The following is a 13,585-nucleotide window of genomic DNA, read 5'->3' on the forward strand; positions in this document are numbered from 1 at the left end:
ATAAGTTTCGCATGTTCCTTTTGTCAAAACAAAGAAGGAATAAGTTTTATTGCCCTTTGAAAAGTATTAATTCTACGGGAACAAACAGAAAATAGACTAGACCAGAAAAAGTATCATGTACATATCCTGTATCATGCATATTAAGAAGAAAGTTGCTTAATCTTTTAACTAGTTCATGTAAGGAACTAAGTAAAAGAAATTGAAATTGATTCAAAAGAAGGAATAAGTTTCGCATGTTCCTTTTGTCAAAACAAAGAAGGAATAAGTTTTATTGCCCTTTGAAAAGTATTAATTCTACGGGAACAAACAGAAAATAGACTAGACCAGAAAAAGTATCATGTACATATCCTGTATCATGCATATTAAGAAGAAAGTTGCTTAATCTTTTAACTAGTTCATGTAAGGAACTAAGTAAAAGAAATTGAAATTGATTCAAAAGAAGGAATAAGTTTCGCATGTTCCTTTTGTCAAAACAAAGAAGGAATAAGTTTTATTGCCCTTTGAAAAGTATTAATTCTACGGGAACAAACAGAAAATAGACTAGACCAGAAAAAGTATCATGTACATATCCTGTATCATGCATATTAAGAAGAAAGTTGCTTAATCTTTTAACTAGTTCATGTAAGGAACTAAGTAAAAGAAATTGAAATTGATTCAAAAGAAGGAATAAGTTTCGCATGTTCCTTTTGTCAAAACAAAGAAGGAATAAGTTTTATTGCCCTTTGAAAAGTATTAATTCTACGGGAACAAACAGAAAATAGACTAGACCAGAAAAAGTATCATGTACATATCCTGTATCATGCATATTAAGAAGAAAGTTGCTTAATCTTTTAACTAGTTCATGTAAGGAACTAAGTAAAAGAAATTGAAATTGATTCAAAAGAAGGAATAAGTTTCGCATGTTCCTTTTGTCAAAACAAAGAAGGAATAAGTTTTATTGCCCTTTGAAAAGTATTAATTCTACGGGAACAAACAGAAAATAGACTAGACCAGAAAAAGTATCATGTACATATCCTGTATCATGCATATTAAGAAGAAAGTTGCTTAATCTTTTAACTAGTTCATGTAAGGAACTAAGTAAAAGAAATTGAAATTGATTCAAAAGAAGGAATAAGTTTCGCATGTTCCTTTTGTCAAAACAAAGAAGGAATAAGTTTTATTGCCCTTTGAAAAGTATTAATTCTACGGGAACAAACAGAAAATAGACTAGACCAGAAAAAGTATCATGTACATATCCTGTATCATGCATATTAAGAAGAAAGTTGCTTAATCTTTTAACTAGTTCATGTAAGGAACTAAGTAAAAGAAATTGAAATTGATTCAAAAGAAGGAATAAGTTTCGCATGTTCCTTTTGTCAAAACAAAGAAGGAATAAGTTTTATTGCCCTTTGAAAAGTATTAATTCTACGGGAACAAACAGAAAATAGACTAGACCAGAAAAAGTATCATGTACATATCCTGTATCATGCATATTAAGAAGAAAGTTGCTTAATCTTTTAACTAGTTCATGTAAGGAACTAAGTAAAAGAAATTGAAATTGATTCAAAAGAAGGAATAAGTTTCGCATGTTCCTTTTGTCAAAACAAAGAAGGAATAAGTTTTATTGCCCTTTGAAAAGTATTAATTCTACGGGAACAAACAGAAAATAGACTAGACCAGAAAAAGTATCATGTACATATCCTGTATCATGCATATTAAGAAGAAAGTTGCTTAATCTTTTAACTAGTTCATGTAAGGAACTAAGTAAAAGAAATTGAAATTGATTCAAAAGAAGGAATAAGTTTCGCATGTTCCTTTTGTCAAAACAAAGAAGGAATAAGTTTTATTGCCCTTTGAAAAGTATTAATTCTACGGGAACAAACAGAAAATAGACTAGACCAGAAAAAGTATCATGTACATATCCTGTATCATGCATATTAAGAAGAAAGTTGCTTAATCTTTTAACTAGTTCATGTAAGGAACTAAGTAAAAGAAATTGAANAATTGTGGCTATTAATAAACTGTTTTATAATTTAAAATTTTCGTTTGTTTTCCTAGTTATTAGCGCGGTACCTAAGTACCTATTACGTTGACAAAAAAAATAGTTCACAAAAGGTCTTGGTAATTATATACTTACGTACATGAACATCGTATGGAGGTATACAGGACACTTACAAATTGATGCAAATGCATAATATATCATTTACATAGATTAAACATATTTATTGTTTGTAACAGCTTTTAAATGCTTATGTCAAGTAGTCAAATAAATACCAGAAATAGTAACTGGTGGTACTACTTGCCACATCTGACGGGCAGTAGCTGAACAAGTATGGGAGATTCGCGGGCAATCTCAAATTTGAATTGTAATAACTTGGTATTCCTTATGAGTAACATCAATTTAATTAGTTTATAGGCATTAAATACTATTTTAAAACATGTTAATTGACTAAAAATAGGATTATTTTATAATAATAACTTATATTACCACTTTAGGGCATATTTTAAGATATCTAGGGCAAAATTAACTTTTATAATAAAACAATACACTCTTTCGACAATATTTAAAGTAATTTTTAATAAAAATTGTTGTCCACACATCTACAATAATCAATGGAATAAATACGAAATTCTTTATTACACAACTTATTTACAAATTTACAGTAAAAATTAGGCAATGAAAGCCAATTTTAGTCATGCTAATATAATCAATCTTACTTGTATAGTAAAAAGAGTAAATTTTATTATCACACAGTTCATATAACCGAAAGGGCGATATCTTACAAAGTACCTGTGAAATTAGAGAAATCACTAACACATACTTTACCGACAAGAGGCCGATAAATCACATTAGGCAAAACAAATTACAAAATATACTTGTACTTATAAATGTAAATCCTTTACTATAAACTGGGAAAAACAATATCGATTAGACGTCTTTACTTTAAACTATAAAACTTTTGATATATACTTATATTAATTAATTAACAAGCAAAGAGATATTACATTTATTTATATACATAATTACAAAAAATTAAACATATCTATAACTTCTAAAATTACTTCTGAAGATAATAAGATAGTTGCCAAAAATATAAATCACAAAAAGTGCATAATAAAAGGATTATAAAACCGTATTTGTACATCATTTAACTTACATTATCAATCAATATTAAATAACATGAAAAATGAATAAATTACATTTGTATATTTGTACATTTAGAAGGCATAAATTCAAACTAAAATAAATTAACAGATACTGAATAGTGTAAACCGTAAAAAAAATAATAGTTGTATACATTATCGATATGTTCGCGAATTATTTGAATCAAGTTTGCTTAATTATTTCGCTATTCAGAGTAAAATTTTTATTTCAGTGATTAAGAAACAAGTTTTACACATTTAACCAATATTTTCATATTTTAGTTCCTCGTCATTAAAAAAAAACATTCTTTTTATTATACTAGTCCAATTTTATACCCAATTTTGCCCTTTACATTTATCAAGAATATTTATAATCGGTATTATAAAGAACAACTCATTGCTTTAAAATTTAAAAGCTAATTACAACAGTAAAATAGCATTTTTCTTATAAAACTTTCATTAACAAACGTCAGTACAAAAAATACGAGACTTATAACTTCAGTGATTTATCCAGGCTACAACTTTTGGTCACACAGTAAAATTAAAAATTTCTATTTTAAAAAGAAATGTAGTAATTTAAAAGCTTAGTTTATAAAAATGATAGGAATGAAGAAAGTTTCTGAATATAATACTATTTACTTATTATGAATTTTCAGTCATCTGTTCTTAAAGCTCAATACACTCTTCAGTGTTTATCGGCAACAACTGACACAATTCCTTCTTCAAGTCCTTTAAAAGATGTGCTAAAGGTATTTTTTGGGAACCATCTACCTCAACAGTAGGAATAAAAGAGATTGTTGGCTGAACTGCATGAGTTGCAATGCCATAGGCTTTTAACAACAAATTTCCTCTTTCACTAGCTGCACATTCAGAAATGGGCTGATAACTGAAGTTTAAATCCTTAGCACACTAATAAAACACAAAAATTTTAATAAACAAAACAGTTGATACCAAGGATTTAAGGATATCACATTACCCTTTCGCCTGCTTCTTCTGGAACAAGATTGTCAGCTATCATGCAGGCTACATATTTTAATCTAAAGTATGAACTGGTAATTTTATCCAATACACATGCATGAATTTTGTTTGCAACACATTCCAAAGCTCCATGTTGGCATTGAAATGTTATCTTATCACCTTCTTCTATTGTCTGAAAATGAGAAATTTTGGAGTAAGGGTGTTATATGTTAAATAATATGGCTCTTACTTTTGCTTTCCCATATGGAACTAATTCTAAATACAAATACTTTCCCAATAAATTATATGTAGGAAGTAATTGACTCAGAATAAAATTTCTTGAATCAGAACATAATGCTTCATAATATACCGTCAGTTTGATCTTTTTCTCATCACCAGTGGGCTCTGTCTTGGGAATCACATCAAGTCCTTTCGATTGATATGTACCATAATGTGTATACATCTTCCAAAGGATAATTACGATAATAACTCCAACTAATATTCTCCATTTTAAAGACATTATAAGGATATTAGTGATCAAGAAAGAAAACTGACTACTTCACGTAATAAATGATAAGATAAGTCCCCATTCATGCCCTTTTTAAAATATCTAACGGTCTGTTTCTTGATTGGTAATTTCCTGAAGTCAATGTGAATTACAAGTGGAATTAAATTCTCCTCTTTGATGATAGCATTGATAAAAAAGATAAATAATTGTTATTTGTTTTGTTTAAATAAAATAGAACAAATTCACGAACCACAACACAAATTATAGGTTAAGTAACCGAACGTACACGATACTTATAAGCACCGATCGATGATTGCCGAAAAAAGTAGATAAGAATCTACCTTATCTAATTCCAATATATAGTATATAACGCATCTTGAAATTTGAAATAATTAATTGTTTTCGAAATTAAATAATTATTGTATGCAAAAAGTAAGTGTGTTATTTTTTTATTATTCTAGTTATGTACAGTTCTTTTATAAAACTACACTACGGCACACTATATTTATATGTATATACGTATTTAACTACTGCTACTAATTATAAAAAAGGCACAAACAGCTTTAAGCATAAATATAATATAGATCAAACATATGTAAAATGTTCTTCATCTTCATATGAGTATCTATCCACAATTAGAACAGCAAGACATCAACTGTTAGCGATGTGCTTAATAATAAATATGAACACCCTGTACATAATGTATTTCAATTGATTTCAAAATGACATTCTTAAATAAATAACATTTTCCTAAGATGGGAAAATGCCATTAACAAAAACACATTTTTAGTTAATATTAAAAACTAATTAATCATTAATTCAAAACACTAATAAAGACTATGACTAGTTTTGCTGCTGTTCGAGAGCCAATTTATATGGAACTACACACAAGTGACTATGGGGTTTATTAATGCATATTCTACAAAATCGTGACTATAAAAAAATGCTTCAAATAAAGCATTAGTAGGTACATTACATAAATAACTGAAAGCCTTTAAATGAGTGCTTTGTTTTCCTGTGTTAAAATAAAAAAATTATTGACTGACCTGCTGCAAACTGGTTCTTTTTTTCAAATATATCTAACGATATAAGTACAAAAAAAGTTAATAAATGTCTGTCGTCATGTATCAAATGCACCTATTTTTGTCGAGATTAATAATAAGATTTGCAGCTTTAACTAATTGTTCAGGTTACGCCCCGTTTAATTGAGCAATTTTTTAATTAGAAATAAAAAAAATTATTTACGTGCACATCAGTCTTTCGTTTTCGATTTCGCTGTCCCACCTTTCTTGTATGTCGAAAAGAATGTAAGGGCTTTCATAAGTTGATAGCTTTTCGAAATTGGAATGTTCGAATCGTAGAGCTTTTTAGAATTTTTGCAGTCCACATAAAACCACCAGTTGCATTTAAGAATCGTTTGATCGAATAACGTAGATTCAGGACACAAAAAACTTTTCATTACAAGACCGTCATCGGTTAGAGCGCACACATGAAACACCTGCAAAATTAATTAAAATTAGATTACAATAGATAACGAAATGTCTCCATAACATAAGCATACTAATTATGCTGGAGATATGTATATTATAAACAAATTAATTTAACTTAGAAACAAATATTTCCCTGTTTTCCACTTTGTTGTAAATTCCAGTAATATTTGGTACTTCCCCAATCGTATTACTAATTATGCTAGACCGCTATATATTGTGAACAGAGTGAACCATCAGTTATAAAAAAGAATGCCCATTGGCCTTAAAAACAGATATTTCACTATTTCTGTAAATCCCCGAAATATTTGGTAAAAGAAGTATTAAGGTATATTCTAAACGTTTCATGCAACTTTTTTTAAGTATCTGCATTAAATTTCTAAGGTAGAAATCGTCAATAATGCACACTCGGCTATAACAAACAAAATTCTTATTCCCTACGTGCTCGTTATAAACGAGTTCAATTTTCGATTGTATAACATTAGTTTACTTGTTATTTCTTCCGTCTACTGTACTTATAATTCACAACTCGAAGGAATTCTTATTAAGTGCTTATATTGAACTGATATTTCTTAAACGTTTTCTAGTCTAGAGGCTGTAATTCCGTCTGCTGTATTTATAATTCAAGACTTGAAGGAATTTTTATTAAGTGCTAATATTGAATTGATATTTCTTAAACGTTCTCTAGTCTAGAGGTTGTAATAGAAAAAGTTTCTAAAAGTTTAGTTAGGCTGATTTTGTCGCAACACCGAAAAAACGTCTTTAGTTTCGTCATGGTTCCTGACATTTGTTTTAAATAATCATCACTATTTCGAAAGTAATGAGTACAGGTGTCTCTCACAAGCTGTGTATTTAGTAAATAAATTTATGATTATACACATATGTACAATATGTATACAGATAAGGCAAAATGTTTACCGAACACATTAGACATTTCTTTGTCGGCAATTTTTCCTTGTTACGAAAACGAATACGCTTTTCCAACCTCGCCTGTCTAAAAATTATCGCCGCTTTTTTAAAAACTGTCCTCTCAAAGTGTAACAAGGATTTATATTATATTTACTGGACTTAAGTTACTTTATTATTTACTAGTGACCTGCCCCAGCTTCGCAAGGGTGCAATGCTGATACTAAATTTAGTNACTAGACCAGAAAAAGTATCATGTACATATCCTGTATCATGCATATTAAGAAGAAAGTTCCTTAATTTTTGAGCTGGTTCAAGTAAGGAACTAAGTAAAAGGAAGATAGTTTCAAAATTGATTCAAAAGAAGGAATAAGTTTCGCATGTTCCTTTTGTCAAAATAAGATGACCTGGAGTGAAAATGTTGGGCTGATGTGGCGGCAGCGGGTAGGAGGTAAGTTGGTGGCTGGCACAGAGTCGGCGTCGTGGGCTGTTGCCGATCCCCGGACAAACTCCTGGTAGCTGTCGCAACTACCGCCCGTGACGCTGCCGCCCAACTGGCAAATGCTCCTCACGTAGTCCTCTGCAGCGTCGTGCTTGCCATTCATAATACGTCGGCGGTAGCTATAATCAATAGGGTGTTTGCAACTGCCGGGAAGATGGCCGACCTTAGCTGCACGTACATAAATGTTATCACCTCTGCTTTTAAATCTCTTCCTTGGAACGCCTCCACATACTAATTGTAATAAACGAAGCTGCCGATGTACGGTCACATTTTCAATTTACAACCGCGACTCCGTTTTCGATTTTTCCCTTTTCTTGTTGTTTTTTGGCATGCCTTCTGAAGCATCATATGCTGATCCAAAACAAGTTCTTTTTACTACAATCATCACTGCTCGGAAATAGAAAAGAAATTTATTGCCTTGCCACTCTAAAACTACTACGGTCTTCCGAAAACGGTAGCTACTGCCTGAAGAAACGACACAAACCCTATTTAGTAATGGCACTTGCGCTAATTGATTGCCCTAATGAGGATAACGCCATTTTTAAAAACAACGATTAATGTTAAAGCATATCCACAAAAGGAGTTGAAAATGTATTGTAGAATAAGCACGATGAACTAGGATACCCTAAATCATTTATCTGGTACCTACTTATAACAGTTCCCCAGAATTATTATTTACTGTTGCGTCTAGGTTGAAATGACGGGTAGCAGTATTTTTGATTACATTCATCAGCATGACCATTCGGAAATAGCAGAGCAACTAGGTTTAGGTTTATCGCAAGGCCAAAGTATGGCTTCTCCAGGAAGCGGCTCAGAAGAAGGTGCATCTGTAACCGGTACAAATAATCCTGACGGTAAGTAATAAAAATTAGTTCACTTATAGGAGTGAAAGGGGTTTTGTGGAGGTTCTAGCAGAGTTTCTTCCAAATTTATTAGCCACAGGGCTTTCACAGGAAAATGACCCAATGTTTCTAAATGACAAATAATGCTGTTTGGCATACGAACAATGCTTGAATAAAGAGTGTGTTGACCTGGCGGATAGTTTTATATCGATTGGAAACGTCTATGGTTCTTGTTTTCGGTCAGAGTTGTGGATGTGACAGGAAGCTGTCGTTGAGCATGCAAAATACGACGGACCACTACATGGTCAATTGTTATTCAGTGGTGTCGATGTTTTGTCACGCCTAGGAATGTTGTGGCTGCCGGACATTACAACTCTAATCGTCCATTCAATAGCCTGTCCTGTTCCACTTTCTAATCTTGCACCACCATCACCTTAGCGATTACCCAGCAAATATACACCTCAACTTGCTTCCCCCGGTCATCGAAGACGATGTAACTTCATCAATTAATATTCTTTAGCCGTTCACCCGCTACTTTATATGCATTTCAATCATAATTTTAATGAGAAAACTATTGCTGAACCTTTACTGTTACTTCAGAGAACTTATTTAAACCCTTTCCTTTCATTTATTTTTAACTCAAGCGAAACTTTTCTTGATATTTGTCTCTAAATTAAAGAATGCTATTCGTCTATTATCTGAGCTAAATGGTTGAAGTAATGGTAAATGATGATGTTATTTTCAGTATCAAGTGTGATGTCGATAGTTGGAAATCCTCCTTACAAAGGATTAGACAGGGCATTCTGCGTCCGTATGAAATCAACACTTACGAAAAGAGGCTGTCATTTCAAGACTTCTGGTTATCGGGTCTGTTGTTTGAAATTTTATAAAAACCATCCGTAACGCGTCGAAATAATCTTAATTGTTTTCAGGTTGTGTTAATGGTGTGCCACCTTCGTCCACAGTATTCTTTTTCACATTCCCGAAAATCTCAGCCACCCCTATTAGGGATGGTAGCCTTAGCCATAGCTTTACCTCCTCCTAGTGTACACGAAATTCGGTTAGAGTCCGATATGTTTGTTACGAGAATAAATTTCGACTTTAGGATAGCTCACTGTGAACCCAAGGTATCTGATCTCTTAGATTACACTTCGGAAGAACTTACTGGCAAAAATCTGTACAGTTTGTGCCACGGGGAAGACGCTAACAAATTGAGAAAATGCCATATAGACTGTACGTAACATTCTCCAAAATTTCAATACGAACAACAATTTTTTTTATTTCTCTTTTAGTAATAAATAAAGGACAAGTTTTAACGCACTATTATAGAATAATGAATAAAAACGGAGGATACACATGGATGCAAACCTGCGCAACAGTTGTATGTAATTCGAAGAATGCCGAAGAACAAAATATTATTTGTGTTAATTACGTGATAAGGTACTAAATAAAAGACGAAAACCTGTAGTTCCCCTTATTTACACCGACGCATATTATCCTTTTTTAGCGGCAAGGAGTACGAGAATGTAATCATGGATTGCTGCCAGTTGGATGACAATTCCCATTCCGTAAAGCGGGAAGAAACGGGAGGAAACGACCCCGAGAACGGATCACCAGATGCAGACCAAGGAGGTACGTTAACGTACCACCACTGTTAATTAGTATAGTTCAGTATGCTAATATGTGTCTCTGGTAAGATGGCCAAAGTAATGGAGGACCGTCAAACGCTGCCCAAGACCCGGCGCACAGCATGGAAAAGAGTGGAAACGAAGAAACGGGAGATCCGAGGAGCAGAAGATCGGACCAAAGTGCTCAACTTCAAACCCCGGCCGAAAATCAACGCCAAGCGAGAGGTACGAAACGAAAATCACCCCAAAACAATGGCGTCTCGTCCGATGAAGAGGAGGAACTTTCAGATCAGAGGAACATTGTACTCAGTCCTGTGTCTTCTTCATGTCACTCCTCCAATACGGCTCACGTGGGGATGACCGATTCGACGGGTACAAGCCCGAAAATTCACGAAGACACCACCAGCACGTCGGTGAAAGATTTGGAGAACGCCATGTCGAAACATCTTCCGGCTTGCAAATCTCCTGTCCACCAGCCGACCGACTTCAGTACTGACGCTCTACTGAAGCAGCAACAGAGGACAACGATTCAATGGATCGGTGCACACCATCAACAACTGCAACAGCAAGGGACTCTCCCGGCATCTGCTCTTTTGCGACAACTTTACGCAAACAGAGAAAGTGTTATCCGGGCAAATGTGCATGGTATAACGTCATCTAGTATAACGAGACCTGCCAATTCCTCTTCTTACTATGCCGGGGATGCACAGGTAGGTACTTTACCGACTCCTCCAGGTAGCGAAGGATCTTCATCGTACAGCGATCATCAGTTCTTACTCTCCCAACACCAGAATTATCCTTCTGGATATTCGATGGATTATCATACAGCCATGACACCACCGTCGAGTGTGTCGCCACGTGACAAGCATCAACAGTTACACAGTGCCGTGACGTTTGAGACTCCTGTGTATCAGGACGTGTTACGTCACCAGTATCCAGAGAGTCCCCTGCCCCTTAAACCACAGGTTTACTCGTACGTCGATCAACCCCAATTTTACCATCACGGCGCTGCTGGAACTGGATTCCATTTATATCATCCCAACAAAACCACGCCAACCACCCCATCGAACTGGTACTCCTCTTCATAGTGTTTTGGTATAAGACTTTTTGACATTTTTGAATATATATATTGTATAAAATTTAAAATACAACTCAAAAGTGTTGGACTTAATGTGTTCCTTAAATCGTCGGACTGTTGTATGATACATGAGTCATGTAGGTGGTACTTTATTGCAGTAATTTCCGGAAAAAAAGAATACTAGATATATAAACCAAAGAACCGTTTATTGAATATTGCGCGATCATGACGGCGAAATAATTTTTATATTTATCTTTACAACTATTTCAATGCTGTGAAGTAGTTTCATAAGTTAATATAAAAAATACTGCCGCTGACAAGTATGACTTTGTTTATTAAATTAAACAGTGATATTTAACCAGTGTAAAATAGTATTTGAGCCCCCTTACAACTAAATACGTTTCTTTTGCTTACTACNTTGTATACATTATCGATATGTTCGCGAATTATTTGAGCTTACTACGTCCAATAAAATTCAAAAATTAATTAATTATTAAAATTCATTGTTCTTGTTTGTTTTAAAGCGAGAAAATCTGCGTTATGCATTTTGTTTATATTATATTTCCGAGGTATAGCATTATCGGGCACTAGTTCTCAGTTTCGAATGACTTAAAAGGACTGAAGACAAGAAAAAAAAACATTTTTCTGTAAAATAAAAGTAAGTATCACATAATAGCAGTTAAATATGTGCAATATTTGTACATCAACTGCGTTCAGTGTGCTTATTACGTCATTATATTAGAAAGTAAAAAAAATCAACTAATTGTAAAAAAAGGAAAAAAGCTTATACATATAGGTACATTAAGTTATCTTGTTTAAATTATTTGTATGTTGTTTTTGATACTGTTATGTTTTTAATACCAGGGTATGACATCTGTCGCTTGTTTTTTAATCAAAAAAGAGAAAAAATAAGCATATCTAATCCAATGAAATTGTAAATAGTTACCTATCTATTATAAAAGGCTATACGTATTACGCTATAGTATTTCTTGGGCATTGGTAAAACAATTCAGAGCCTGTATGCGAACTATTTATGTGGTGTTTTCACTTTTTGTTTTCATTAATAAAATTCAGAAACTGTGCTTTTACGCAACTATGTAAGGTGCTGATGTTTTAGAAAATGTGATAACAGAAAATATCAACCAAATCAGTAGCAGCATCGGCTCAATATGTAGTTTTTACCTTTACATTTATTTCTATTTCTTTATCCTTTTCTTTTTTGAAGCACCCTAATTTTAAAATTATCTACTCTTTACGCATTTGTTACTCTATATATTTTGTAAAATTAGTAAATATCCAGTACAAATTTTAATTATTTTTATTCAAAGGCTACATGTGCAATACGTTTTGGTATATTATAAAATTACGAATTTTTTACGACATATGTCTACATTTCCACAATGTGAAAAATAATTGTTGTACACAACGCATTTGGAATAAAACTATATAGGAAAGACACTTTTGTTTCATTTCAAACCCTTAGCAGGGGTAACTTTTAGGGCTAGCCAACAGCGCCCCGCGCACTAGCGCAACAATCTAAGTACTTAAGTACTAATAGTGCTAACGTTTATTTGAATTTCATGATCTTAAAAATAGCAGCAAGCACCATTTTTAAATCCCTGATTCTTGTAAGACATTAAATGCACCTCAATTTATCATGATTTATAATTTGTTTTTGTGTTTATTAATTTTTGTTAATTAACAATAAACAATTTTAAAACTCTAAATTTATATAATAATAACTTCGCATTTCTCGTATAGCCATTAAAATTAATTCCATAAAGACGAAAACCTCTGAAAAATCTACCCGCCCGAACCTTCGCAATGACTAAGGCCGCCCCTGACCTTTAGTAAAGGTCTCAAATTCAAATTATCTTCAAATTATTTATATATTATTATTCGTATATTAACGAACAGAACAAAAACAGAGTTTAAGTTATACATATACAAAATAGTTTATTAAAGACCATAATGACCACTTCGCCACATGCAACTTCTTCAGTATTGAAAAACCCACTACCTATGAGGCGAAATAATAATTGTGGCTATTAATAAACTGTTTTATAATTTAAAATTTTCGTTTGTTTTCCTAGTTATTAGCGCGGTACCTAAGTACCTATTACGTTGACAAAAAAAATAGTTCACAAAAGGTCTTGGTAATTATATACTTACGTACATGAACATCGTATGGAGGTATACAGGACACTTACAAATTGATGCAAATGCATAATATATCATTTACATAGATTAAACATATTTATTGTTTGTAACAGCTTTTAAATGCTTATGTCAAGTAGTCAAATAAATACCAGAAATAGTAACTGGTGGTACTACTTGCCACATCTGACGGGCAGTAGCTGAACAAGTATGGGAGATTCGCGGGCAATCTCAAATTTGAATTGTAATAACTTGGTATTCCTTATGAGTAACATCAATTTAATTAGTTTATAGGCATTAAATACTATTTTAAAACATGTTAATTGACTAAAAATAGGATTATTTTATAATAATAACTTATATTACCACTTTAGGGCATATTTTAAGATATCTAGGG

The 13,585-nt window shown here is 32.7% G+C and overlaps 3 protein-coding genes across 6 annotated transcripts in view; 1 reads left to right on the forward strand and 2 right to left on the reverse strand.

Annotated features, from left to right (window-relative positions):
* LOC108733802 (protein trachealess) overlaps positions 1–11,442 on the forward strand; it is a 140,679-nt gene extending 129,237 nt beyond the window's left edge. For all 3 annotated transcript variants that reach the window (XM_018465118.2, XM_018465119.2, XM_018465120.2), the window contains 6 exons: positions 8,175–8,337; positions 9,071–9,192; positions 9,258–9,558; positions 9,618–9,765; positions 9,833–9,957; positions 10,023–11,442. In XM_018465118.2, coding sequence (XP_018320620.1) covers positions 8,175–8,337; positions 9,071–9,192; positions 9,258–9,558; positions 9,618–9,765; positions 9,833–9,957; positions 10,023–11,041 — 1,878 coding nt within the window. In that variant the 3' untranslated portion in view covers positions 11,042–11,442. The remainder of the gene's footprint in view (positions 1–8,174; positions 8,338–9,070; positions 9,193–9,257; positions 9,559–9,617; positions 9,766–9,832; positions 9,958–10,022) is intronic.
* On the reverse strand, positions 2,973–4,881 carry LOC108733804 (GILT-like protein C02D5.2). The gene is made up of 3 exons (XM_018465123.1): positions 4,331–4,881; positions 4,100–4,273; positions 2,973–4,032 (listed from the first exon to the last, which is right to left on the reverse strand). The coding sequence occupies exons 1-3, from the start codon at positions 4,598–4,600 to the stop codon at positions 3,790–3,792; spliced, it is 687 nt and encodes a 228-aa protein (XP_018320625.1). The 5' UTR covers positions 4,601–4,881; the 3' UTR covers positions 2,973–3,789.
* Positions 5,046–13,585, reverse strand: part of LOC108733803 — a 26,940-nt gene continuing 18,400 nt past the window's right edge. The window contains exon 4 of one of the 2 annotated variants that reach the window (XM_018465122.1): positions 5,046–6,086. In XM_018465122.1, the coding sequence (XP_018320624.1) occupies positions 5,841–6,086 (246 nt within the window). In that variant the 3' untranslated portion in view covers positions 5,046–5,840. The remainder of the gene's footprint in view (positions 6,087–13,585) is intronic. The other variant, XM_018465121.1, reaches the window with a different exon arrangement.

The sequence above is a fragment of the Agrilus planipennis genome, unplaced genomic scaffold (genome assembly GCF_000699045.2).
Source record: "Agrilus planipennis isolate EAB-ADULT unplaced genomic scaffold, Apla_2.0 scaffold11, whole genome shotgun sequence".
Lineage (NCBI taxonomy): Eukaryota > Metazoa > Arthropoda > Insecta > Coleoptera > Buprestidae > Agrilus > Agrilus planipennis.

Coding starts and splice junctions, on each gene's coding strand:
- LOC108733804 (XM_018465123.1), bottom strand. CDS start 4,600: ATGTCTTTAAAATGGAGAATATTAGTTGGAGTTATTATCGTAATTATC. Junction 4,274..4,330: donor TTCCATATGGGAAAGCAAAA/GTAAGAGCCATA, acceptor TCTCATTTTCAG/ACAATAGAAGAAGGTGATAA. Junction 4,033..4,099: donor CAGAAGAAGCAGGCGAAAGG/GTAATGTGATAT, acceptor GTGTTTTATTAG/TGTGCTAAGGATTTAAACTT.